The 27,183-nt window shown below is 51.8% G+C and overlaps 1 protein-coding gene across 3 annotated transcripts in view; it reads left to right on the forward strand.

Annotated features, from left to right (window-relative positions):
- The window catches only part of LOC138580080 (alpha-2-macroglobulin-like), a 551,370-nt gene that overhangs the window by 326,759 nt on the left and 197,428 nt on the right, over positions 1-27,183 (forward strand). For 2 of the 3 annotated variants that reach the window (XM_069650342.1, XM_069650343.1), the window contains exons 17-22: positions 674-866; positions 11,875-11,968; positions 12,449-12,680; positions 16,282-16,405; positions 18,028-18,140; positions 20,250-20,301. In XM_069650342.1, coding sequence (XP_069506443.1) covers positions 674-866; positions 11,875-11,968; positions 12,449-12,680; positions 16,282-16,405; positions 18,028-18,140; positions 20,250-20,301 — 808 coding nt within the window. The remainder of the gene's footprint in view (positions 1-673; positions 867-11,874; positions 11,969-12,448; positions 12,681-16,281; positions 16,406-18,027; positions 18,141-20,249; positions 20,302-27,183) is intronic. The other variant, XM_069650344.1, reaches the window with a different exon arrangement.

Genomic DNA, 27,183 nt, shown 5'->3' on the forward strand with positions numbered 1-27,183 from the left:
GAGGGAGAGCAAGTGTAAAGGAGGGCAGGAGAGAGCCAGTGGCATACATGCCAACACTATCCATTCCATTCAGTAAACACTAGTCTAGTCCTGGTTTTGACTTTGCATTCTGGGACTTATTGGGTTCATACAGGGGTCATCCAGGACTACAAGTGTCAAAATGCAAAGTTAAAACCAGAACTGGAATGTTGTCTCCCGAATGGAATGAATAATGTTGTCATGTATGCAGTGGGGTAGAGGCTGAAGGGGAGGGGATAGCCAGGGATGGCAAAGGGCTGGCAGTGGGGCGTGGTCCAAAGGTGGCAGGGGTCCAGGAGGGAGGTGAAACCCAGTGGGGCCAGGGGTGCAGAGGGGTCACGAGTTGTGGAGCTGGGAGCCAGGCGTGGTGAGAATCAAGGGAATGGGAGCGTGATGGGATGTGAAGAGGAGTGGCAGAAGAGAGGTAGGGTGAGTAGGGATGGAAGGAGGCAGCCACACAGTGCATTATAATAAGAGTGTGACCCGGGGTGCGTATGGGAGACTGAGGAGGCTGTGGCCAGCGAGGAAGCTCCTGTAGACCCCACCTTTGCATGAGGGTGGGGGGCGATGCACTGTCTGATGACGCGCATGCGCAGTAGCACTGTAATGAGGCTCACACCCCCTCAGAGCGTTTCCTTTGCCCCCCATTCTGCAGAATATGGGCATGCAGCTGGGCACGTGTGTGGACCAGCGGAAGCCGAACGTGTGCCCGATCCAGAACTTCTGCCCGGAGCCCTCGCCGGCCCCATTCACGGACGGGCGACCAAGAGGAGTCGGTGGCGGGTTCGGTGGCGGGTTCGGTGGCAGCGGATTTGAAGGCGCTCCAGTTGCCATGAAGTTGACTTCGGGTGAGTGTGCAAAGGGGTGTATGGATTTCAAGGCTGCCCGCTAGTATAGTTTGCCTCTAAGTCAAAAGGTCAGAGTTCTAGACAGTCCTAGACACTTACTTTCGGGGGACACCTGACAGTGGCTGGACCCGCAGCCGGTGGCGACCTTTAACGGGTGGCCCGCACTTTGACTGGGAGGTGAGGAGATGCTTGGGGGAGCCTCCTGCGGGCAGGGGCTGGGTGCCAAGGCGACTGGAGAACTGCTTCCGTGCAGGTAGGTCGTGGAGCAGGGGTGCAAGCCAGAAGCTTGAGGAAGCACCAGCCTCGACCATGCCTGGGATCCCTCGGGAAGAATTAAAGGGGACCTAGAATGTCTTTCCATATTGGGGCATTGCCAAGGATACAAGAGAGCAGTAGCTTAGTGTTTGATCAACAAAAAGGGTATTATATAGAAGAAAGAGCAAGCATTGACACATCATGTGTGCCTGGCCTGTATAGTGCATGCACACAAACACACACACGTCAGCATGCTGACCTAAATAGCACACATAACGGCACATCGGACACATACACAACACATGTTGGCACTCATACATACATATTCAGATACGTCTTGTGAACACACTGATGGAGACCACCAGCCAGCATAGCTGCAACCCTCAAAAGCAGCCGCGGGAGCACGATATAGGCACGATATACATCCACCAGCCAGCATAGCTGCAGTCTCCCAAGGCAGTGGGGGTGGAAAGTTCTTCTATGAGGCACGATATGTGTTAAGACGGATTTCTGAACTCTGTCCTGGTGGCGCAGAGGTTCAGAAGGCCAACCTAATTACTTGGAACAGGGTAACCTCTGGACAAGCCAGACCAATCAAGGTAGCGATCGCGGCGGTCAAGACTAGGTCTCAAGAGGGGTGAGGGTGACTGAAAGCCCGCAATGAGCACACAAAGCAAGAGCGCTTACAAACTACTCCAAACAGTTGTTTATATCAAAAATAGATACACATTTATTATAAGGCCTTGAAACTAATAACCACAGTAAAAGCAGCAATATACAACGATATTAAACCAACACATACACTATCCACCCAATATATATACAGAATACACAGTTTCACAGCATTAGCAGCACGAAATATGTTATCCACCTGCAGGGGAAGGAAAACAGGCAGTGCGAACCAATGCGTGTGATATGTCCGCCTTCTGAGGCCCCTAACTAGATGGTAGTCCAATCCCTACGAAGAGTGGAGCCTAGCGCTCAAAAGTACCTGCACACGCCGGTGCCAATGGGCAGAAGGTGAAGCTCTTCGGAGGACGTTGAACAGCTCTGTAGGGAGCTCTAATGAAGGAGAACACGGTCCGCGACTCTAGCGCAGCCTCCACTGTGAGGCAGAAGCAGGGCGCGAGTACGGACAAGGGGTGCTGTATTCACAGCGGGGAAAAGCAAAGGGCACTGCAGGAGGGCGACCAGATCCTAGCTAATCTACTCACCGGTCCCCGAAGCAAGCAGGCCCGAGCTTCTCCTCGATAGATGCAGCTTCTGGCAGGTTCTGAAGAGCAGGGAACGTCTCGTCGTCGTGCAGAGTAAAAAGACGTCCCGATCGAAGAAACAAGCACAGTTTTGTCGCCACCGCAGGGCAACGGAACGGCCGGGTGTATTCAAGCCAAACGAGCACCGCTCACCTCTAGCTTAGGACTGCTAAGCAAACGAAGCGTGTGAGCATGCCCCGGACTCAGAATACCACCCAACCTGTCGGCGATTACAGAGCAGGCCTCCTTAGTAAGCTGGTCAGTCAACTGGATGGCCCAGAGACACTTCCGAAGGCTTACAGCAGGAGTTGATGAAGGTGCCGGGAATAGCTGGTCCTGCTATTCCAATAGGTCGAAGCGCCAGTACAGGCCTTCTTGTTCGATCTTAGGTGGAAAGGGCTTCACCGGACGACAGCAATGAGGAGCAGAAGTTCTTCAGGGGGTCACCAGTGATTCCTCGGTCCAGCCTCGTGTTCGCAGGATACTTGGCTCCTGTATCCCTGGGTTCGCAAGAACTCAGGAGATCGACATGGCAGTGGTGTTTCCAGCTCCCTCTTATCCACGGTTCCCTTCGCGCCAAAACGGAGGGGAGCCAATGGGAGATCCGCTCATCAACACACATACCATACGTGGACCAATCACGGACCACGGTGGTCCCAGGCATTCACACCACCCTAGACTCTCTGGCACCCAGGATGTGTATTGGGACCAGACAGCCCAGCCCACATCCTGGGGGCACTCAAACGACATGTAGAAGCCCGCGAAAGCAACCGTGTTTCGCGGGAAACTACATGCCCAAATAAGGAAGGCCCCGGGTCGCCTGACCCGGGGGAAGGTAAAGGGAGCAAGACGGACAGTGGACTAGACAAAGGAGCCTCGTGGTCCGGCCATTTTGTGTAGCCGGGCCACCCTTTTGTGTTCGCGGCAAAAAGGTGCTCAGAACGGCAAAAGGAGCTCAAAATAAACCAAATGATCGCTGCCACCAGCCCAGTCCCTGAATGACTTGCACCGATCCAAAAACCATCCTATAAGAGTGTCTAGGGTCTGTAGAAGGCTAGAGACCCAAGAGAGCTGTAACTTAGCTTACAGTGCCCTCTTGTGTCGTGTTGCACTAAAATGGCGACACGATAAAAGAAACTACGGGAAACAGCGTTCCCCGGTACTGACTGTCTTAAGGGCATGTCAGTTTCCCCGTAAGAAAGGAGCGAAAGCCCAGAGGAGTACAGCAGAAGGCTGCACTTCTCTGGCAAAGTCAAGAAAACAGGTTGAAAACAATAGCAAAAAGTTTAGGGGTTGCCACATGGAAGGAAAGTTCCCTACAATAACGAAATCTTTCCTAACACTCGCCCCTCCCAGACTATGGACAGGGGGAACTAATCCACCCCTGGATGAGTCTCTTGTTCAGGTCGGTAAAACATTCTGGACAACCCATCAGCATTGCTATGTTGGACACCTGGCCTATGCTCAATAGTGAAGTCGAAGCCTTGTAGACTTATGGACCACCTAAGCAACTTTGGATTCTCCCCCTTCATGTTCATTAGCCACTTTAACGGCTTATGGTCAGTCTGCACAGTGAAGTGGGTCCCATAGAGGTAGGGCCGCAGCTTCCTTAGGGCCCACACAACAGAGAAACATTCTTTCTCTACCGTGGACCATCTGAGCTCTCTGTCCTTAAGCTGGCGACTAATAAAACCGATAGGGTGTTCCTTACCCTTCTCATCTACTTGTGATAGTACAGCTCCTATCCCAGTGTCAGAGGCATCCGTCTGCACGATAAAAGGTCTTTGATAATCAGGGGCCCTGAGCACAGGGGCCTGGCACAAGGAGTCTTTCAAGCCATTGAAGGCCTTCTCACACTCGTCAGTCCAAGTTACCTTCTTGGGTTTCTTCGGAGTTGTGAGGGCAGTCAGAGGAGCAGCTATGGTGCCATAGTCTGCCACAAAATTGCGGTAATAACCCGTGAGTCCTAAGAAGGCTCTCACTTGGGTTTGCGTAGTGGGGGTAGGCCAGTCTTGTACCGCTGGTACCTTACTGGATAGAGGCTGTCTCCTCCCTCCACCTACTTCATGTCCAAGGTAAACCACTGAGCCTTGTCCATTTTGGTGAGGGGCCACTGGGACACCCTCAGAAGAGCTAACTGAAGGACTGCTTGGGAACAGGTCGGGGAGAGGTTCAGACTCCTCTCCCACAACGTCTGAAGCCAGTAGCAGTGCTGCGATTTCGACGCTTGGGCCGAAAGCCTTCAGCCTATTCACGTGAAACACTTTTAGAGCCTGTCCAGGCCTTCCAAGGTCCACTGAATAGCTAACCTCACCCAGGGGCTCCACCACTGGGCAAGGGCCTGACCATTTGTCCTGTAAAGCTCGAGGCCTTATGAGATTCATGATCAGGACTTGCTGACCAAGTGTAAAGTTGATGAGGGAAGCTTTCTGGTCGTACCAATGTTTCACCAGCGCTTGCCCTGCCTTCAATTTATCACTGGCCAAGCCCATCAGAAGTACCATCCGTTTTCTGAGCCCTAGCACATAATCAACTACATTGGTAGTAACAGGGGGAGTGGGCATCTCCCATCCCTCCTTGACAATGGCTAAGGGTCCCCGTACGGGATGACCGAACAGAAGTTCGAAGGGGCTGAAGCCAACACCCTCCTGTGGTACCTCTCGGTAGGCAAACGGTAAGCATGAAACAAGAAGATCCCATTTTCTTCTCTGAGGCTCCTCCAGAGCCCCAATCATGCTTTTTAACGTCCTGTTAAGACGCCCCCCCAGACCATCGGTCTGGGGGCGGTATGCAGAAGAGAACCTGTAGGTGACCCCACATTCTTTCCACATAGCCTGCCTATACTTCGACATAAAGTTGCTGCCATGATCCGACACAACTTCTTTAGGGAAGCCAACCCTAGTAAACATGCCGAGTAAAGCTTCTGCAACTGGCTTGGCAGTTACAGTTGTAAATGGGACGGCCTCAGGATACCTGGTTGCATGGTCGACCAGCACCAGGATAAACCTATTGCCTGAGGATGTTTGCGGGTCAAGGGGACCAACCATGTCGATCCCTACCCTTTCAAATGGTACCCCCACAACTGGGAGCGGTACCAACGGAGCTTGGATTGTCGCGCCAACCTTACCAGACAACTGGCAGGAGGCACAACTCCTGCAGTGACTTTCTACTTGCACCCCCATCTTGGGCCAGTAGAAGTGCATGGATAACCTTTGCTTGGTCCTCCTCATACCAAGGTGACCAGCAAGGTGAACGACATGCGCCAACTGCAGGAGGAAGGGCCTAACAGCAAGGGAAACCACCAACCTCCTATGGTCTCCTTCTGTAGACTCTGTGGGCTCACTATAAAGGAGTCCACCTTCCTGGTAAATCCTTTGCAACCCAGGAGGTTCACCCTCAAGCTGGGAGCAGGCCTGTCTCCTTAGGCCTTCCAGAGATGGGCACTCACGTTGGCCCTTACTGAAGTCGTCCCTATCAGGACCTCCTTCAACTAACAAGTCTTTTAGTTCAGGATGGTCGTTGGGGTCGAACACTTCAGGCATCGCCACCTCCTCGTCAGGCTCGGGCGATTGACCAACTCCCTCCACCGCAGTGGTAGGCGAGTTCGGGGGAATATTCTCTTTCCCCCGTCGGGACTTGTTGACTCCTTTCGCCTTGGATTTCCCCTTCGGCTGGGGCGGCGTATTGGACTTGGCCAATGCTGCCCGTGCTTGAGACCGTGTGTAGGGTCTTTCGGCAGTGTCTCCTACGAGCCCTAGAGCTCTGAGATCATTGCCCAACAAGACCTTTCCCGGGACGTTTCTCTGAATGCTCACTGGAATCCTAACTGCTGTACCATTTAAAGTTAGATTAACAGGGATCACGGGAAACATACGGAGGGGGCCGTCAGCCAACTTAGTGGGCATCAGAGTAGCTCTGGCAACTTCCTCTGAGTCTACCAAGGTAGAATCCACTACAGTTCGACTGCACCCACTATCCCTAAGAGCTGGAGTATCCACTCCATTGATCAGCACACTGTCTTTAAAGTAGTGCTTGGTATTATCCGGAATCCTAGCATACGCCTCTGCGACTTTAGGCTCCCAGGAACCCAGGGACACTAAAACTACCTCCGCCTCTATTCCGCTGGGAAATGAGTCTGAGGAGAAGGATGCTCCTGTAATCTCTTCTTCCTCGTAGGAGGAGAAGGCCAGATTAGCGGAGTGGACCCCCAAAGGTCTAACCTTACAACGGGGATCCCCCTTCACATGGTCAGTTGCTCCACAAGAAAAACAAGCCCCATTGGGTCTGTTTACGTAGGGAGGCTTATTATAACCAGAGTTCTGTTTCGGAGGCGAACCTCCACTACCCTGTGAGTTCTCGGATGGCTTACCCTTATTTTTCTTTTTGTGGCCCTTATGGGAAGAAGATTTAGCAGATTCCCCACCCTCCACATCTTTGGACTTTTTCCCTTCTTCCTGCTTACCAGGATGAGTTTTGTCCTTATGGGACACTCGATGTGACACCCATAAATCTGCTGCAATGGCCAGCTTCTTAGGATCTATCTCCTTCGAATCGGCCAAATGCTGCTTAAGCTCCGGGGAAGAAGAAGCAAAAATGTGTTCCAGCATGACCAGATTGATCATGCCTTCGAAGGTAGAAACCTTATAACCTTCAACCCAGCCAGTCAAGTTTTTCAGGGACTCAGCTACATACGACACCCAAGTACCACCTTCCTTTTTCTTATACTCTCTAAACCTTTTCAAATATTGGGTCGGAGTCTTCCCAAACTTTAAAATGAGAGTCTGCTTCAACATTGCAAAATCAGCGCGCTCAGCCTTCGACATTTCCATAATGGCACTGCAACCAGAATGGGGCAGTCTGCTGAGTAACCATGCAATCTTATCCGCATTATCAACCTCTTGAACCTCGCATGCATACTCAAACGCATTTAACCAGTCCATAATGTCATTTCGTTCCTCATACACACTGAGCAGATCTTTTGGAAACCGTGGATGGGAGGAAGCCCCAGAACCATGTCCAGGACCCTTGGACCCATTTGCGAACTGAAGCTTGGCCAGTTCCAACTGGTGATCCCTGTCTTTTTGTTTTTCTGCCTGGTCGATTTTCAGTTTGGCTATGCTGAATTCAAGCTCCTGCTGCCTAAACCGCAGCTCTTGCTTCTTGAATTCAAGCATAGCCTCCCCATCAACACTGGCAGAGGAAACGTTAGACATTACATCCTCCCTGTCCTCGTGGTCGTGATGGATCAGTGCAGCGGCAGAACCGTCGGTTCTGCCAGTGAGAGCAGCCCCACCACCTTCTGCACTGTCCTCGGAAGTTATAGCGTCAAGCTGCGCTTCTTGCCACGCCACGATTCTCTGGATCATTTCCAATTTAGTGCCTTGAGAGGAAACCCCTCTCTCCGCACACATCTTCTTCAATGTTTCAGATTTCGAAGCATTTAAGGTTAATAAAGTATTCGTTTCCATACTGTCGATAGGACTATGGCCTTTTTAACGTTATATTCAATACTTTACTGCGTGTCCTGGTTGGAATAACCTGAAAACGCCTTAGCTCGTGCGCAACACTGGATACCTTCAGTCGTATCCCACCGCTGTACACCAATTTGTTAAGACGGATTTCTGAACTCTGTCCTGGTGGCGCAGAGGTTCAGAAGGCCAACCTAATTACTTGGAACAGGGTAACCTCTGGACAAGCCAGACCAATCAAGGTAGCGATCGCGGCGGTCAAGACTAGGTCTCAAGAGGGGTGAGGGTGACTGAAAGCCCGCAATGAGCACACAAAGCAAGAGCGCTTACAAACTACTCCAAACAGTTGTTTATATCAAAAATAGATACACATTTATTATAAGGCCTTGAAACTAATAACCACAGTAAAAGCAGCAATATACAACGATATTAAACCAACACATACACTATCCACCCAATATATATACAGAATACACAGTTTCACAGCATTAGCAGCACGAAATATGTTATCCACCTGCAGGGGAAGGAAAACAGGCAGTGCGAACCAATGCGTGTGATATGTCCGCCTTCTGAGGCCCCTAACTAGATGGTAGTCCAATCCCTACGAAGAGTGGAGCCTAGCGCTCAAAAGTACCTGCACACGCCGGTGCCAATGGGCAGAAGGTGAAGCTCTTCGGAGGACGTTGAACAGCTCTGTAGGGAGCTCTAATGAAGGAGAACACGGTCCGCGACTCTAGCGCAGCCTCCACTGTGAGGCAGAAGCAGGGCGCGAGTACGGACAAGGGGTGCTGTATTCACAGCGGGGAAAAGCAAAGGGCACTGCAGGAGGGCGACCAGATCCTAGCTAATCTACTCACCGGTCCCCGAAGCAAGCAGGCCCGAGCTTCTCCTCGATAGATGCAGCTTCTGGCAGGTTCTGAAGAGCAGGGAACGTCTCGTCGTCGTGCAGAGTAAAAAGACGTCCCGATCGAAGAAACAAGCACAGTTTTGTCGCCACCGCAGGGCAACGGAACGGCCGGGTGTATTCAAGCCAAACGAGCACCGCTCACCTCTAGCTTAGGACTGCTAAGCAAACGAAGCGTGTGAGCATGCCCCGGACTCAGAATACCACCCAACCTGTCGGCGATTACAGAGCAGGCCTCCTTAGTAAGCTGGTCAGTCAACTGGATGGCCCAGAGACACTTCCGAAGGCTTACAGCAGGAGTTGATGAAGGTGCCGGGAATAGCTGGTCCTGCTATTCCAATAGGTCGAAGCGCCAGTACAGGCCTTCTTGTTCGATCTTAGGTGGAAAGGGCTTCACCGGACGACAGCAATGAGGAGCAGAAGTTCTTCAGGGGGTCACCAGTGATTCCTCGGTCCAGCCTCGTGTTCGCAGGATACTTGGCTCCTGTATCCCTGGGTTCGCAAGAACTCAGGAGATCGACATGGCAGTGGTGTTTCCAGCTCCCTCTTATCCACGGTTCCCTTCGCGCCAAAACGGAGGGGAGCCAATGGGAGATCCGCTCATCAACACACATACCATACGTGGACCAATCACGGACCACGGTGGTCCCAGGCATTCACACCACCCTAGACTCTCTGGCACCCAGGATGTGTATTGGGACCAGACAGCCCAGCCCACATCCTGGGGGCACTCAAACGACATGTAGAAGCCCGCGAAAGCAACCGTGTTTCGCGGGAAACTACATGCCCAAATAAGGAAGGCCCCGGGTCGCCTGACCCGGGGGAAGGTAAAGGGAGCAAGACGGACAGTGGACTAGACAAAGGAGCCTCGTGGTCCGGCCATTTTGTGTAGCCGGGCCACCCTTTTGTGTTCGCGGCAAAAAGGTGCTCAGAACGGCAAAAGGAGCTCAAAATAAACCAAATGATCGCTGCCACCAGCCCAGTCCCTGAATGACTTGCACCGATCCAAAAACCATCCTATAAGAGTGTCTAGGGTCTGTAGAAGGCTAGAGACCCAAGAGAGCTGTAACTTAGCTTACAGTGCCCTCTTGTGTCGTGTTGCACTAAAATGGCGACACGATAAAAGAAACTACGGGAAACAGCGTTCCCCGGTACTGACTGTCTTAAGGGCATGTCAGTTTCCCCGTAAGAAAGGAGCGAAAGCCCAGAGGAGTACAGCAGAAGGCTGCACTTCTCTGGCAAAGTCAAGAAAACAGGTTGAAAACAATAGCAAAAAGTTTAGGGGTTGCCACATGGAAGGAAAGTTCCCTACAATAACGAAATCTTTCCTAACAATATGCATCCACCAGCCAGCATAGCTGCAGCCCCCCAAGGCAGTGGGGGTGGAAAGTTCTTCTATGAGGCACGATATGCATCCACCAGCCAGCATAGCTGCAGCCTCCCAAGGCAGTGGGGGTGGAAAGTTCTTCTATGAGGCACGATATGCATCCACCAGCCAGCATAGCTGCAGCCCCCCAAGGCAGTGGGGGTGGAAAGTTCTTCTATAAGGCCCGATATGCATCCACCAGCCAGCATAGCTGCAGCCCCCCAAGGCAGTGGAGGCGGCCAGTTCTTCTATGAGGCACGATATGCATCCACCAGCCAGCATAGCTGCAGCCTCCCAAGGCAGTGGGGGTGGAAAGTTCTTCTATGAGGCACGATATGCATCCACCAGCCAGCATAGCTGCAGCCCCCCAAGGCAGTGGGGGTGGAAAGTTCTTCTATGAGGCACGATATGCATCCACCAGCCAGCATAGCTGCAGTCTCCCAAGGCAGTGGGGGTGGAAAGTTCTTCTATGAGGCACGATATGCATCCACCAGCCAGCATAGCTGCAGCCCCCCAAGGCAGTGGGGGTGGAAAGTTCTTCTATAAGGCCCGATATGCATCCACCAGCCAGCATAGCTGCAGCCCCCCAAGGCAGTGGAGGCGGCCAGTTCTTCTATGAGGCACGATATGCATCCACCAGCCAGCATAGCTGCAGTCTCCCAAGGCAGTGGGGGTGGAAAGTTCTTCTATGAGGCACGATATGCATCCACCAGCCAGCATAGCTGCAGCCCCCCAAGGCAGTGGGGGTGGAAAGTTCTTCTATGAGGCACGATATGCATCCACCAGCCAGCATAGCTGCAGCCCCCCAAGGCAGTGGGGGTGGAAAGTTCTTCTATGAGGCACGATATGCATCCACCAGCCAGCATAGCTGCAGCCTCCCAAGGCAGTGGGGGTGGAAAGTTCTTCTATGAGGCACGATATGCATCCACCAGCCAGCATAGCTGCAGCCCCCCAAGGCAGTGGGGGTGAAAAGTTCTTCTATGAGGCACGATATGCATCCACCAGCCAGCATAGCTGCAGCCTCCCAAGGCAGTGGGGGTGGAAAGTTCTTCTATGAGGCACGATATGCATCCACCAGCCAGCATAGCTGCAGTCTCCCAAGGCAGTGGGGGTGGAAAGTTCTTCTATGAGGCACGATATGCATCCACCAGCCAGCATAGCTGCAGTCTCCCAAGGCAGTGGAGGTGACCAGTTCTTCTATAAGACACGATATGCATCCACCAGCCAGCATAGCTGCAGCCCCCCAAGGCAGTGGGGGTGGAAAATTCTTCTATAAGGTACGATATGCATCCACCAGCCAGCATAGCTGCAGCCCCCCAAGGCAGTGGAGGCGGCCAGTTCTTCTATAAGACACGATATGCATTCACCAGCCAGCATAGCTGCAGCCCCCCAAGGCAGTGGAGGTGACCAGTTCTGCTATAAGGCAGTTTCTGCATCACCCTGGTACAGACATAAGAGAACTCACCCACAAGCATACACCACTGATACAGCCAGTCCTGCAGACACGGCCAGGCAGTATATTTAGTAATGGCCCATACCAGGCACGAGCCAGACATATGCAGAAGAGATGGCGAAGGCCAGTCTAGCCATCGCACTTAGCAATGTCGCTAGATTCTGTCCCTTGGGTAACGTTGTCTGTAGGGTAAGGGCAGTGGTCTGTGACCCGTCCTATGGGGTCACTCAGCGTCTGCCTCGAGTGGGGGAGGGGGTTGGATAGCATTGCAGCCACGTGACCGTAGCATGCTCCTTTCTCCCGCACTAGTGTCCGGGGCGGCTGACATGGTTGGAAATGCTGTGCAGGAGTCTGTCCGTGTACATTTCCCAGAGACCTGGTTCTTTGACGACGCGACTGTGAAGTAAGTGGAGGCGGCTGCCATTGGTGCATTCTTCTTTGTGTGTTTGCTGTGGGTGGGCGTGGCCTTGTAATGACTGCGAGCTGGTGATTGACATTTACTGGAGGTGACACTGAATGTGCAGGCCCACCACACAGGGCTCCCTGGCACGGGCTGTGCAGGAAAGACGCCGGGCCAGTTAGTGGTATATTGTGATGCATGGCAAAGAGAGCACTGTGTGGGCTATTTCTCGTGGGCCTGGGGGCGGGGGTAGGGGGGGGGGGGTAGCCTCCCATGTACCGAGGAAGGCATAATGCATTCTGGGACATGTGGTCACATGGAAGAATGTGGACAGGTGGGGGGAATGTGACCTCTGGGGACCCACACAGAGTGAAGCAAGACATCCTGGGACTTGCCAGTATAATGACTCTCCATGGGCATGTCTAACTGCTTGCTGGGTTGCCGGGCCTCTCTCACACAGACCTTGACTTGTGCCCCCCCCAGTGCTGAAGGGAAGGCGGCGCTGCCCTACAAGGTGCCCGACACCATCACAGAGTGGAAGCTGGACTCCTTCTGCCTCTCGGAGGATGCGGGCTTCGGAGCCACCCAGGTGCCCGCCAGCCTGATCTGCTTCCAGGAGATGTTCCTCGAGATGGCGCTGCCCTACTCCATCTTCCGGGGGGAGACCTTCGTCCTCAAGGCCAGCATCCACACCTACCTGCCTCAGTGTGTCCGGGTGAGTACCCGCCGCCAGTACTGTGCCCTGTGCTACGGTGATGGTGTGCGCAGAGGGTGGCGGGCCGGGGGGCGTGTGGGTGCGGGGGGGGCTTGGCTGATCAGAAGACCCGCCGGGGTACTCATGGGACCCTGCCTTCTGCCCTCACACCAGAGGGGACCCCATTCTGACCTGTCCTCTCATCACTGTCAGGTGGGCCCCAGGAGCCGCGCCTCTCATGGTGTGTAGTATTAATGATATCATTTACACTGCACAGGAGCCCTATAAGGCGCCCCACCATTTCCTCTCTGAGTGAGAAGGAAGCCCCCTCTAGGGCAGGATTTCAGGATTCCCACTTTTTGGTCTGAGGATCCAGGAAGCCCCCTTTCAAATGACCGCTCTGTGCAGGCTCTGCTCACCCCTAATACGAGAGAGAGCAGGACACTGCACACAGTGGCCTAAGGCCATGGAGCAAAGGGTCCATCAGAGGAGCATTCATTAATTCCACACTTTACACCAAGCAGGAAGTGAAGTATTCATCACATGGAAGATGAGTCTCTAACCCAGCCGCAGTCAGATATTCCACACCATCCTCTGATGGAAGATGAGTCTCTGATATTCCAAACATCCTCTGATAGAAGATGAGTCTCCAACCCAGCCAGATTCAGATATTCCACACCATCCTCTGATGAAAGATGAGTCTTCAACCCAGCTGAGTCTCTGATATTCCACACCATCCTCTGATGGAAGATGAGTCTCTGATATTCCACACCATCCTCTGATGGATGACGAGTCTTCAACCCAGCCGGAGTCAGATATTCCACACCATCCTATGATGGAGGATGAGCCTCAAACCCAGCCGGATTCAGATATTACACACCACCCTTGATGGAAGATGAGTCTCCAACCTGGCCAGAGTCAGATATTCCACACCATCATCTGATGGAAGATGAGTCTCCAACCCAGCCAAGTCTCTGATATTCCACACCATCCTCTAATGGAAGATGAGTCTCCAACCCAGCCGGATTCAAATATTCCACCCCATCCTCTAATGGAAGATTGGAAGATGAGTCTCCAACCCAGCCAGATTCAGATATTCTGCACCATCCTCTGATGGAAGATGAATCTCAAACCCAGCCGATTCATATATTCCGCACCATCCTCTAATGGACAATGAGTCTCCAACTCAGCTGGAGTCAGATATTCCGCACCATCATCTGAAGGAAGATGAGTCTTCAAACCAGCCAGTTCAGATATTCTGCACCATCCTCTGATGGAAGATGAGTCTCCAACCCAGCTGGATTCAGATATTATTCCACACCATCCTCTGATGCAACATGAGTCTCCAACCCGGCCAGATTCAGATATTCCACATCATCCTCTGATGGAAGATGAGTCTCCAACCCAGCCGGATTAAGATATTCTGCACCATATTCTGATGGAAGATGAGTCTCCAACCCAGCCGGATTCAGGTATTCTGCACCATCCTCTGATGCAACATGAGTCTCCAACCCGGCCGTATTCAGATATTCCACACCATCCTCTGATGGAAGATGAGTTTCCAACGCAGCTGGATTCAAATATTCCGCACCATCATCTGATGGAAGATTAGTCTCCAACCCAGCCTGATTCAGATATTCCGCACCATCATCTGAAGGAAGGTGAGTCTCCAACCCAGTCAGATTCAGATATTCCGCTCCATCCTGTAATGGAAGAAGAGTCTCCAAACCAGCCGGATTCAGATATTCTGCACCATCCTCTGATGGAGGATGAGTCTCCAACCCAGCCGGATTAAGATATTTTGCACCATCCACTGATGGAAGATGAGTCTCCAATTTAGCCGTATTTAGATATTCTGCACCATCCTCTGATGGAAGATGAGTCTCCAATCCAGCCAGATTCAGATATTCCGCACCATCCTTTGATGGAAGATGAGTCTCCAACCCAGCCAGATTCAGATATTCCACACCATCCTCTGATGGAAGATGAGTCTCCAACCCGGCCGGATTCAGATATTCCACACCATCCTCTGATGGAAGATGAGTCTCCAAACCAGCCGGATTCAGATATTCCGCACCATCCTCTGATGGAGGATGAGTCTCCAACCCAGCCGGATTAAGATATTTTGCACCATCCACTGATGGAAGATGAGTCTCCAATTTAGCCGTATTTAGATATTCTGCACCATCCTCTGATGGAAGATGAGTCTCCAATCCAGCCGGATTCAGATATTCCGCACCATCCTTTGATGGAAGATGAGTCTCCAACCCAGCCAGATTCAGATATTCCACACCATCCTCTGATAGTCTCCAACCCGGCCAGATTCAGATATTCCACACCATCCCCTGATGGAAGATGAGTCTCCAATCCAGCCGGATTCAGATATTCCGCATCATCCTTTGATGGAAGATGAATCTCCAACCCAGCCGGATTCAGATATTCCACACCATCCTCTGATGGAAGATGAGTCTCCAACCCGGCCGGATTCAGATATTCCACACCATCCCCTGATGGAAGATGAGTCTCCAACCCGGCCGGATTCAGATATTCCACACCATCCCCTGATGGAAGATGAGTCTTCAACCCGGCCGGATTCAGATATTCCACACCATCCCCTGATGGAAGATGAGTCTCCAACCCGGCCGGATTCAGATATTCCACCCCATCTTTTGATGGAAGGTGAGGCTTCCGTCAGTGGAGTAGTCAGGCATTCCCCACTGTTCTGTGATGAATGGAAGATGCTCTTTCCAGCTGTGTATGCAGACAGCTGCCTTGAGCCTGTGTCTCGCCATACCACGTGTTCATTATTTGCCATACACCTGTCCAGATAACTGGGACCAGAAGTGACACCCCCACCTTGTGTGAATTACACTGACTCCTCCTCCCAGCCAGGATCTCTTCGCAAACCACATGCCTCAATACAAGTCAAACACTGCTGCTACACCAGCCTGCCTGATGGCCGAACTAAAAACATCCGGTGGCCCACAGCCATCTCACAATAAAACCATTCCCAGAATGGAAACTAGACGGCCTCGCAATGAGAAAACGTGGAAACCGTCCCTCTCAGGCTGTGCTCCAGCCCTCTGGAACTCCATCCAGGTGGCAGTCAGGAAGGATGCAAGTCTTCAGTTTAGGAAAGAATTGAAGGCATGACTCTTCCAGCAACACCTCAACTATCTCATGCACGCCCCGTCCCTCTGTTCTATCGTGATCATTATTACTAAGGTTTACTTGACGACTTGTTAAATTCTCCCAACCAGTGAACTCTATATGACCTGCACAGCTCTCCATTGCTCGCCAGCTAATTTCACATTATAAACACTATAATATTAAAAAGAGACAAACAAAAAGGTAAGAAAAAGCTGTATAGTGCTGTAAAAATTCCTTGTGCATAGCGCCTATTTTATTATCAGTGCCTTCCCAACTTTCCTGGGTCGTCATATGTTGCGATAAAACTGGAGAGGTGGAGGCACAGAAGGGGGAGAGGCTTTAGGGGGGTCCCGCTATATGACAGAAGCTGCTCCTGTCTAAGAGCGACACCTCTCTGAAGAAGACCCAGGGTCGTTTGTGCACCTCCTCTTCCCTGGAGAGGACACTTATCAGGGTTTTTTTTTTCTCTTAGCTCAAGGCAGTGCTGTCAGAGTCCCCCGACTACACCGCTAAATCTCTGAACACCGAACTCAAGAGCTGTGTGTGCCAGAACCAGCAGACTACCTACTCCTGGACCTTTGCAGCCAAGACACTGAGTACGTGTATGATCGGGGGGTAGCAACAGCACCCCGTCTTCTCTGTCCAGTCTGTGATTTCCATAAGGTGCCCCTTAATATAAAGGGCGCTCAGCCAGTCGCTTCCTGACCTCTGTGGTGCAGAGAGGTCACTTAGCGAAGAGTTGGGGTGATATGTCCTGGCCATCATCACTGTGTTTCAAAATGCACAACTTTTGTGGGAGTTTAGAGAATAGGAAGGACGGGGCTGCATGAAATGGTTTGGGAGCACACAAGACACGCAACGCAATAGGGCTGAGATAGGCCTCACTGTATGGTGAGTATCAGAGGGTGCCATACACTTGGAATACGCAGGATTTATCACATCTTGAAAGCATTTCCCCATGTCAGAGTCCGGGTTCAAGGCTAGGAAATACAACACTCATGTCTTTTCTTTCTCACCATTGTACACCACTCAGTCACCAGCGAGTGCTTGGGGGTCTTGGCCTCATTACTGCCTTTTTTTTTATCAGGGAAGGTTTGAGTCCCGATTTGATGAAATTGTGTTCTCCAGGCATGTGATCACGAGGATCGGCTGGATCGGGGAAAACACTTTTGCCTGAACCCTGATCTACCTAAGCTTCTGTGTACACTGGGCTGGCATTGGAGGGGCCCCAGTGAGTGAGGCCAACAAAAAAGGGTCCAGTTTATGATAACCACCACCCTGGTGGCAACTAACAGGCATTCTACTGATCGATAGTGAGTAGCAAGACACCAGGGTGTATAGTCCTGAGGTAGGAGTCTTGCTGGGCTGTTGCTTGCTTGACAATCATAGCCCAGATGATCCCATATGGATTGGCAATGGGGAATGTTAACAGTTAGGAGTGAGGGCTGCACCCTTGCTTACCTCCCAGTCCATCATTTACCAAAAGCCCCAGAGCCCTTCCACAGAGAATGAAAAAGGCCAAATAACCTGTTCTACGGGACGGCGCCTGTGGGGCATGTTTGAGCACCCCAGACCGTGCCAGCATAGCAATAACCATTTGCATATCCGTCTGGTCCCATCCGCAAGGGCAGTCCAGCACCGAAATGCCAGGCAATTCTCCTCTGAAAGAGAGTGCCATCAGACACGCGTTTCAGCCTAGTCGGGCCTCCTCAGTGAGGGGAAGCTGAGCCCCTCTAAGGCACAGTGAGCAAGGGGCCCACGTCTGGACTACCCTGGGTAATTTAGGAGGAAACCCCAACTCCCCAAAGGTCTGGGAACCCCTCTATTGAGAATGAACACAGCCAAATATCCTGTTCTATGGGAAGGCGCCCACTCAGGAGGGTCTACCACCACGTTTTAGCTCACTGCACCCTTCACAAGGGCGATATATATCCATTTGCATATTATTCTGTGTAACTCTGTATGTTCCGTTCTACCTTGCCCGCCACCCGTGGTGCGGGTCGGAGTTCTACCTTGCCCGCCACCCGCGGTGCGGGTCGGACCATAACGGAGGCCGCAGACGGCGTGTCTTATCACAACACTTTATTTTACCATGAAAGTCAGGGATGGCCATCAGTCCCACTTATAATACGCCAACGTGGGTGTTACCTTGTTACGGGTGTCGGTGAGTCCCCGGATCCAATGCCATTGAAGATCCTTTCCCATTTTTCTTTTTCAGGCAACATAAACATAACTATGTCTGCAGAGACGGTTGAGGACAGCACCTGCAACAAGGAGCCCTACACCGGCCCAAGATATAAGGACATTGTGACGCGGACGCTCTTGGTGAAGGTGAGGGGCCGCGATCCGCTGCGATCCCAAAGAAAAGTGGCAAATTCCCAATGACGACACTAGGCTGGCGTAAAGGAAGATTGCGCAGGGCTGGAAAGAGAGTTGCAGGGAAGGTGAACACAAACAGTGGAAAGGGGTTTAAAAAGAGGGAAATGGAAGACATCCAGAGTGAAAAGGTATTACCAGCTACTGAGGGGAATCCCCCTTTAAAATAACTAAATAAATAACACAGAAAAAATAGGTCGACATAAAGAAGCAAGATGGTTTCTGGGGAAGGATTCCATAGGTTTTTAAATGACATTCCTGCCGATGGCTGGTCTTCTAGTGGGACTATGGTTGGGGGCAACAGGCTTTGTGGCGCTTATGCCGTTTACCAGAGCCGTCATGGTGAGGAAGCAGCGTAGAGTTCCCATGTGGATCGCCTTCATGGAAGAGCATGTCTTCTGCATGTCATGCCTGCCATGATGCAGGTGGCAGGACTCAGGAGTGTGAGTGAGGATGCTCTGCCCGGGAGGGTGATGGCTGATGAAGATGGCGGCTGGTGGAAATGGCGGCGAAGACGGTGATCAAGACCGAGCCCCTGGAAGGGCTGATGGAGGTCATGGCGGCCAACATGGCGCCGGAAGAAGCTTGGCTGAAAGCAAGGATAGGTGAGGAGCTGGCAGTGAGGATAAGGACTGATGAGGCTGGACCGTCAAGGGTGGAAGCAGACAAGAAGTCATCAGAGAAGATGGCGGCTGCGGACACCTTCACTTCCATCGTGCTAGTTGCAGCAGTCGCTGTAGGAGTGGCACTGGTGATGAGCCCGTAGCATTGATCGTGAGGGCTGCTAAGACCATGACCAACGTCACATGGTGAGTGACGTTGGTCAAGATTCAAGGGTTAGAGATTCTGAGGGTGTTGTCAGCTCCAGTCTCAGCTGCAGTGTTGAGGCAGTTCTTAACAGGATGGTGGCTGCACTAGTGAATGTGATGGGTGGAATGTTTTAAATTAATCATAGCCACTGCCATTGCTATGGGCAACCTTCCTCGCCACTATTTCATATCCCTTCTGAGCCATTTCAGAAGAAGGCCAAACAGAGGGAAATGAGTATTGAAACTGCCACCGATGGGCAGATTAGCCAAGTGCTAAACCGCATGCTACCTGCATGGAAACACAACCACAGACATGTTTCGGCCGTGTTGAGCTTCACCAGCGAGGCACAGCTTCATTCCCTATGGTGCAGATAGAGCAAGGCACCCTCGTTCACTTACTTACAGAGGCAAACTATAACCAAAACTGGGACAAATGGAGGGCTATGGATTAATCATAACCACCGGCATTGCTCTTTTGCAGCCTTCGACACCATAATGTCTGAGCCCATTTGGGATATTGAAAAAGGGAACCAGCTATATGCAAATCAGTTACAGAACAGCCATGAATCGGAGCAGACTAGTCTGAACTGCTGGGCCACGTCACGGCACCCGTGTAAGGTAACACAGGCAACCCCAGACATGTTTCTCTCTCAATAGTGAGGTGACGCTTGAAACATGCCGGGGGCTCCTTCTGGTCTCACGCAGACGACACGTGACTCTCGACTGCCCCTTTTGGTTGTGGGTCATGCCCACTTTGCACATGGTATTTCCCCTTCTGTATTGGCATGGAAGGCTGGACATCGATACTCCGAACGGTTGTTCACAGTAATGCCAGTGGTTGTGATTAATTCAACACTTTCCGTCTATCAGTCTCTAGTGAGGTGGGTCGCCATTGCCATGCTATCCGTGAGATAGAGGGAGGCACAGGCAGGGCTGGCATGGGTTGTGGCTCCTGTGCGGGTGAGTGGCTGAATCAGGGCAGTGGCGGCCATTTTGATTGTGGGGAGAAAGGTTGCAGGAGACATGTGCATACTTGTGTTTGTGGGTGAAGTTGTCATGAATGATGATTAGCTTGGATTTGAGTAGTGGTTGCTTTGCCAGCTAGGGGTGTGCGAGTTATTGTGCTGATGAGTCCATCGGGTGATGCCAGGGCTGATGACTTTGGCAAGTGTTCTTCAGGGGCTGGGAGCTGAGGCACACTGTTTATGCCCCCTACCTGCAGACTTTTAACTGTGTCTTTTTTCCCCCTGAACAGCCAGAAGGAATTCCCCGCGAGGAGACGCAAAGCAACTTGATATGCCCAAAAGGTAGGAGCATCTTGAAGTTGCAGGGATGTCTAATCAGCCTTGTTCTTGAATGTTCTCCCATGTGATGCTGGCTGCAGATTCTCTTCAAACACCGGCCATTAACAGTGCCCGCAGTATTTTAGGCTATGGGCGGGGCACGTTTTCCTGCCTTGGGGCTCCTGCTGAACGACGCGTAGCAGAACAGGAATGAGTCAAACTTGTACACATTATTCTTGTGTTAAACCTCATTTTTCTGTATTTGGTTGGTGCGGGGAGGGGGGCACGGATCACACTATACGATTCTGCATCTACCTTCCTTTCCGCCATACAAATGCAACAGCATGTACGCCAGCATGACATTTTCATGCCGGTGTAAATGCTCGGGATTGCTATGGCATCTCCCTGCTTCTTACACCAGCAGAAGAAGGTGGATTCCAAACAAATCTATTGTGCCCGCTGCCTGCCATGCGTAAATGGTGAATTCCATAGGAATCCATTGTGAACGCTGCCTGCCATGCGTAAATTAATTCCGTAGGACTCCATTGGGAACGCTGAATGCCAGGCGTGAATAGTGAATTTCATAGGAATCCATTGTGAACGCTGCCTGCCATGCATACATGGTGAATTCCATAGGAATCCATTGTCAACGCTGCCTGCCATGCGTAAATGGTGAATTCCATAGGAATCCATTGTGAACACTGCCTGCCATGCGTAAATGGTGAATTCCATAGGAATCCATTGTGACCATCGCCTGCCATGCGTAAATGGCGCTTTCTATAGGAATCCATTGTAAACACTGCCAGCCACTCGTAAATGGTGCTTTCCATAGGAATCCATTGTGACCATCGCCTGCCATGCGTAAATGGCGCTTTCTATAGGAATCCATTGTAAACACTGCCAGCCACTCGTAAATGGTGCTTTCCATAGGAATCCATTGTGACCATCGGCTGCCATGCGTAAATGGCGCTTTCTATAGGAATCCATTGTAAACACTGCCAGCCACTCGTAAATGGTGCTTTCCATAGGAATCCATTGTGAACGCTGCCTGACATGCGTACATGGTAAATTCCATAGGAATCAATTGTAAACGCTTCCATGCATAAATGGTATCAGGCATTTTCTCAATTTGTACAGCGGAGTAAAAAAAGGAGGCATATAAAAGTGATTTTGCTCCCACTTTACTACTCCCTTTTGCACTCCGATTTGCAAATCATCAAAATGACGTAGCGGGACCTGTTTACAGAAAAGAGCAAATGTAACAGGGGTTCCAAGGCGTCATTTAAGGGGAAACTAAAACATGTGCTCCCTTTTGAGTTGATATTTAAATGCTCTCTCTGAAGGTGAAGGTTGGGACCTCGTCAGCAATCAGAAGGTTAGGCAGTGAGTGCGTGCCGCGTGCATGTTCCTACGTCCATGTGTACGTGTCTGACCCTTTTTGACCTTCTTGTGAACGCAACTAAAATGTTATAAAATGTTTTTGGCAATTGAAAAAACCTCTGACTTTTATTCTTTTGCAATCTTTTTGTAAACTTTTCTTAAAAAACTCCTGTACTGCAGGATTGCATGCCTACTCCATGAAGTGTACATTACGTACACCCCTTTACCCCCTCCTTTCCCCAGCAGCGGATCACACGTGTCGTGAAATCCCAGCATGCTTCCCGCCAATTTCCTGCCCGCCATTCTGCGGTGGTCCCTAGTATGATGCTGAAATGACATCACTTTCCCTCAGTCAGCCTCATTTCATACTGAATTGTACTTGCATGCCTGGGACCCCCACCGCTAGCATGCACGTGCTCGGCGGTCACAAGGTGGAGGGGGGGGAGAAACCATTCCATTAGTTTCCCTCCTGCGTGAAATTCTCATGCGTGCGTAAAATGAAACGCACTGGTGCGAGGGGGGAGGAGGAGGAATGCTCAGCAAAGATCCTCCTTCCACCCTGTGCCCTCCTTCAACTCATTACTACTTGACAATGGTCTGGAGCAGATGGAGGCATGAAAGCCATACGCCTGTTTTTACACCTTCATTTGATGCACCACCCAATGAGGGTGTTAGTGTTTAGGGCAACGCTGTCCCGTGTGATCGACAACCCTTGTGTTGCGGGATGAACATTGTGAGGAATTCGACCATCCACACCGGGAGTGTGCACTCGCCTGGGCGTTTTTGAGTTTTTGGAAATTAAAATGAATGATATGATATGATATGATATGGCATTTGTGACGCGCCTATACACAAGGGTTTCAAGTGTTTCAAGGCGCGACGAGGCAGGGAGGGGGGAACGGGGGAAGACAGACAATGATCCTACTAGGCCACGTGTCATTCAGATCGGGCAAGTGCAGGGGAAGGGGGAAGGGACAAAGCGCAAGGGGAGGGGAAGGGGCAAGTGCAGTACAAGGTAAGTATATATAATAAAATGAATAGGGCCAGCTGGTGGCAAGTGCAAGGTAAGTGCAGACAAGTGCTGGGAACGGGGGCTGTAGGGATACAGAGACAGTCCCGCAGTGCAGGGGTTGCCAGGGAGGCAGTGCAAGTGGAGAGTGGCTGGGCCCAGGACCAAGGTCGGCGAGAGTGGCCCAGTTGCAGATTCGGTGCAGATTCAGCGAAGAATTAGCAGGGGAGAGGGAGAGAGAAAGCAGAAGCAAAGAGGAAGGTTTTGAGGTGCTTCCGGAACCGTAGATGGTTCTCCTCAAGTTTCAGGGAGGCAGGAAGGCTGTTCCAGAGGGAGGCCCCTGCCGCGGAGAGAGATCTACCCCCAGCTCGTTGCTTCGAGAAACGGCTGACCCAGAGGGAGTTGGAGACGGAGGAGCGAATGGCTCGGGAAGGAAGATATTTAGGAAGAGAGAGTTGAAGGTATTTAGGACCCAGGCCCCAGAAGGCCTTGTGGACAATGCAGAGGGTTTTGAACTTTATCCTCGCAACCACTGGGAGCCAGTGTAGAGACTTCAGTCCTGGAGAGATACAGTCCCTGGGCTTAAGGCCAAGGACAAGTCTCGCAGTTCTGTTCTGGATGAGTTGCAGAGGGCGGAGAGTGGAGGCAGGCAGATTAAGATAGAGGCTGTTACAGTAGTCCATCTTTGAGAGAACCAGGGCTCGTGAGACAGTGAGCTTCTGGGGGAAGGAGAGGAAGGGAAGAATACCTCTGAGGAGGTGCAGCTGGTAGTGTGACTTCTTAGAGACGTCAGATATATGAGGAGAGAAGGAGAGTGTGGAGTCGAAGATAACCCCGAGGTTTTTTGCCGTGCAGGTAGGTGCAGGAAGAGGGCCAAGAGAGGCCGGCCAGAGAGCTGCAGGGAAGCAGGGAGTGGGTGTGCCGATGAGTAGAATCTCAGTCTTACTGGCATTAAGGCAGAGGTCATTGGCGGCACACCATTCCTGGATAGCCGACAGACAGTCAGAGATGAGGGAAGGAGAGGAGGAGGCCGAGGGTAGCCTGAAAATGAGCTGGGTATCGTCCGCATAGCACTACAAGTTGGGGCAGAGAGCGGCGATGAGGTGGGCAAGGAGTGCCAGGTACTGGTTGAAAAGCCAGGGGGAGAGATTTGATTCCTGGGGGACACCACAGGTGGAGAAAAAGATGTCAGAGAGGAAGGACCCCAGTTGGACCTGGGAGGGTCGATTGGAGAGGAAAGAGGTCAGCCACGCCAGAGCCTGACCAGTGATACCCAGGTTATCACGGAGACGGTTGAGCAGGATGGCATGGTTGACAGTGTCAAAGGCAGAAGAGAGATCGGGCAGAATGAGAACACACGGAGTGTTGGAGTCAAGGTTCAAGAGTAGGTCCTCACGGATGTTCAGGAGAGCAGTTTCCGTGCTTCTGGCAGCTCTGAAGCCAGATTGATGGTCATGAAGACTGCCAACAGATTCAGCATGGAGGTTGACCTGGGAGATGGCCAGTTTCTCCAGGAGCTTGCCCAGGAAGGGAGTGATGGAGATTGGGCGATAGTTAGCCGGGCAGGAGGGGTCAGAAGAGGGTTTCTTAAGAAGAGGGTGCACAAGGGATTGCTTAAGGGGGGATGGGAAGACTCCAGAGTCGAAGGAGTGGTTGCAAAAGTCAGCTAGGGCAGGAGCCAGGGCGTCGATGTGGTCCTTGATAGTTTTGGTGGAACAGGGGTGAACCTGTTTGGACTTTCATAGATCGGACTTGTCTGGAGACTTGTCTGTCTCATCAGCAGAGAAAAGAGGAAAGGCAGAGAAGGAGGGAGGAGGGGTGGCTGTAGAAGGGCCAGAGGAAGAGCCAGGAAGAGAGGGAGGGAGGTGATAGGAGGAGAGTGAGGACAGGATGTCCTGAGTTTTAGAGATGAAGTGAGAGGCAAGTGCAGTGCAGAGGGCCTGGAAGGGGACAGGAGAGGTAGAGACTGCAGCAGGGTTGGCAAGCTCCTTGCAGATTTTAAAGAGTTTGGCCGAGTTGTTAGATGCCGCAGAGATGCGGGCTTGGATAAGGGCTCTCTTCTTGGAGAGAACGGAGAGACGGTATTGCCTTTGGAGCAGGCGGCAGGCCAGTTTGTCAGAGGATGAACATGAAGCACGCCATTTCCTCTCTGCCACCCTGCACTTGCGTTTAAGGGTAACGAGCTCCGAGTCATACCAGGAGTTACATTTGGCTTTAGGCTTCAGGCGGATTCTCATGACAGGGGCAAGGATATCAAGAGTATCAGATATAGCAGAGTGGAGCATGGAGAGGGCAGTGTCAGGGTGGGAGTCAGCAGAATGGGGGGGGGATGCGAAGGTGGCAGCGAAAGCCTCAACTGACACGCGCTTCATGGGTCGGATGACCGAGAAGGTGGGTGGCAGTGGTGAGGGTGGCTTTGTCAGTGGGGTAGGGAGGGTGAGGTGGGAGGAGAGGAGAAAGTGATCACTCCAGAAGAGAGGAGTGGAGAGAGGGACGGAGAGGGGAAGGTCGGAAGAGATCAGAGCATCAAGAGTGTGCCCTGCAGAATGAGTAGGCCCAGACGGGAGAATAGAGAGTGAGAGAGAGTCGCAGAGGTCACGAAAGAGTCCCGTGGGGGGACAGGAGACATCCAAGTGGATTTTGAAGTCACCAAGAAAGAGGAGTTGAGTGGTTGAGGACAGGAGTGAGGAGGAGAGGTCAGCCCACTCGGAGAGGAAGGAGGAGATTTGACCAGGTGGCCGATAGATAGTAGCCACGGTAAGGGAATGGCTAGGAGAGAGAGAGAGACTGCAGACAAGGCATTCAAAAGAGGAGTATGACTGCGTAGGAGTGACAGTGGCAGGAATCCACTCAGGGAAGATAAGGGCTACACCCCCCCCTGCACGGTTGGGCCTGGGCACGGAGAGGATCTTGTAGCCGTCAGGTAGGAGTGTGTCAAAGCTGGTGACAGAGCTGGCCGTGAACCATGTATCAGTGAGACCGAGGGCGTCAAGGTCCAGTTCCTCAAGAAGGCGACAGATATCAGAGGAATGCTTGATGGCAGGGCAAGAGTTAAGAGTGGCAATGTGGAGAAGGTTGCCATCCTTGAAGGACTTCCGGGGAGGGGTACAGATCAGAGGTACGCCCTGCGGAGGTGTAGAAGAGGGAGGTGAAGAATGAGCACGAGAGGGGGCAGGGAGGGAGGGTAGAGGCAAGGTAGCCGAGGACAGAGGAGGGGGGACAGCAGGAGAGGAAAGGAAGTTAATGAGGCATGGGAAGCGTCTGTCAAAGAGGTGAAGGTTGGCCTGAGGGCCTTGGACCAAGACGGTCCCGTTAGCGTAGACATTAATGATGGCCTTAGAGGAGTGGAAGGAGGCCAAGAGGACATCCCAACGGGTGCCACCATTAATGGGAGAAGAGGAGAAAGGAGAGAGCACAGAGACCATATGAAGGGTCCATAGGTCAGGCGAAGGCACGAAAAAGAGGATGTCAGTGAGAGTTTCCTTGGAGCAGGAACTAGTGTAGGTGTCAGCGATAGGGAGACCTGGGTTAGAGACCAGGATGTCCTTTTTAAACTGAATGATGGGAGATCAACCTCCGAAAATGTGTGAGGCCATTGTGCACACATTTTCCCTGCTCACTGCACACATAGTCAGTCACATGTACTCCTGGAGGACACAGCCTACAGGCGCTGTCCTCCCCTGTCATGTTCAGCTGGAAGTTGGCAGCCACGGTTATATCAAAGCATCTCAAGAAGGGGGAAGGCGACACCTTCCTCCAGCCATCAGCAGCCTAATTAAAATATCAAAGGCTCCATGGATCTGCCTTCCTAATGTCTAAACTGCAGGTGGCAGCGCATGCTAATAGGAGTTAATTGGAACAGACCTGCGTCAGGCTCAATGGCAGAATGGACAAGAGGAAGCCAGGACAACACCTCTTGGATATGCAATGTGTCAACTTGAAACTAGTTCCTACCCCCTGTATGAAGGACAGTGAATGGCATGTCTGGGTCCAGTATTTACTGTAGGCAACCCCTGAAGAGTGGACCCCTTTCAGAGGGAAAAGGTATGTGATTGGGGAGACAGAAGTATGTTCTCACCGCAAACTTCAAGGGAGCCCTGCGCTTTGATCAAAAGCCACAGAGGGATCAGTTAACCAGAGAGACACTTTTATATTGAACAGACAGGAAGATGGGTGGGACTTAGGAGTACATGGTGTCACCTCTTAACTTTCCTGTTGCAAAGCACTCTGGTCCTGACCTCAGGCATAACAGAAGATTGTTGGTGGGGACCCATGATTGGTTCAGTAAGGTAGGCTTAGCCTGAACCAATCACTGGGGCCCATTTGACTTTAAAAGAGGGCTGAGCCCCTCTCTTAGAGATCATCTGACGACTTTGAAAGGAATAAGAAGAAGGACTCATTTTGACCCTGGCTGAATTTACAGTCTGCCTTACATCTTCTGCCAGTGAAGGAAGGCCAGGATTTCCAAGAGGGAAGCAAGATCCCTCCCCTAACCATCTCCCTGGGAACAGATGGAG

This window comes from Ambystoma mexicanum, chromosome 3p (assembly GCF_040938575.1).
Source record: "Ambystoma mexicanum isolate Mex_15411 chromosome 3p, UKY_AmexF1_1, whole genome shotgun sequence".
NCBI lineage: Eukaryota > Metazoa > Chordata > Amphibia > Caudata > Ambystomatidae > Ambystoma > Ambystoma mexicanum.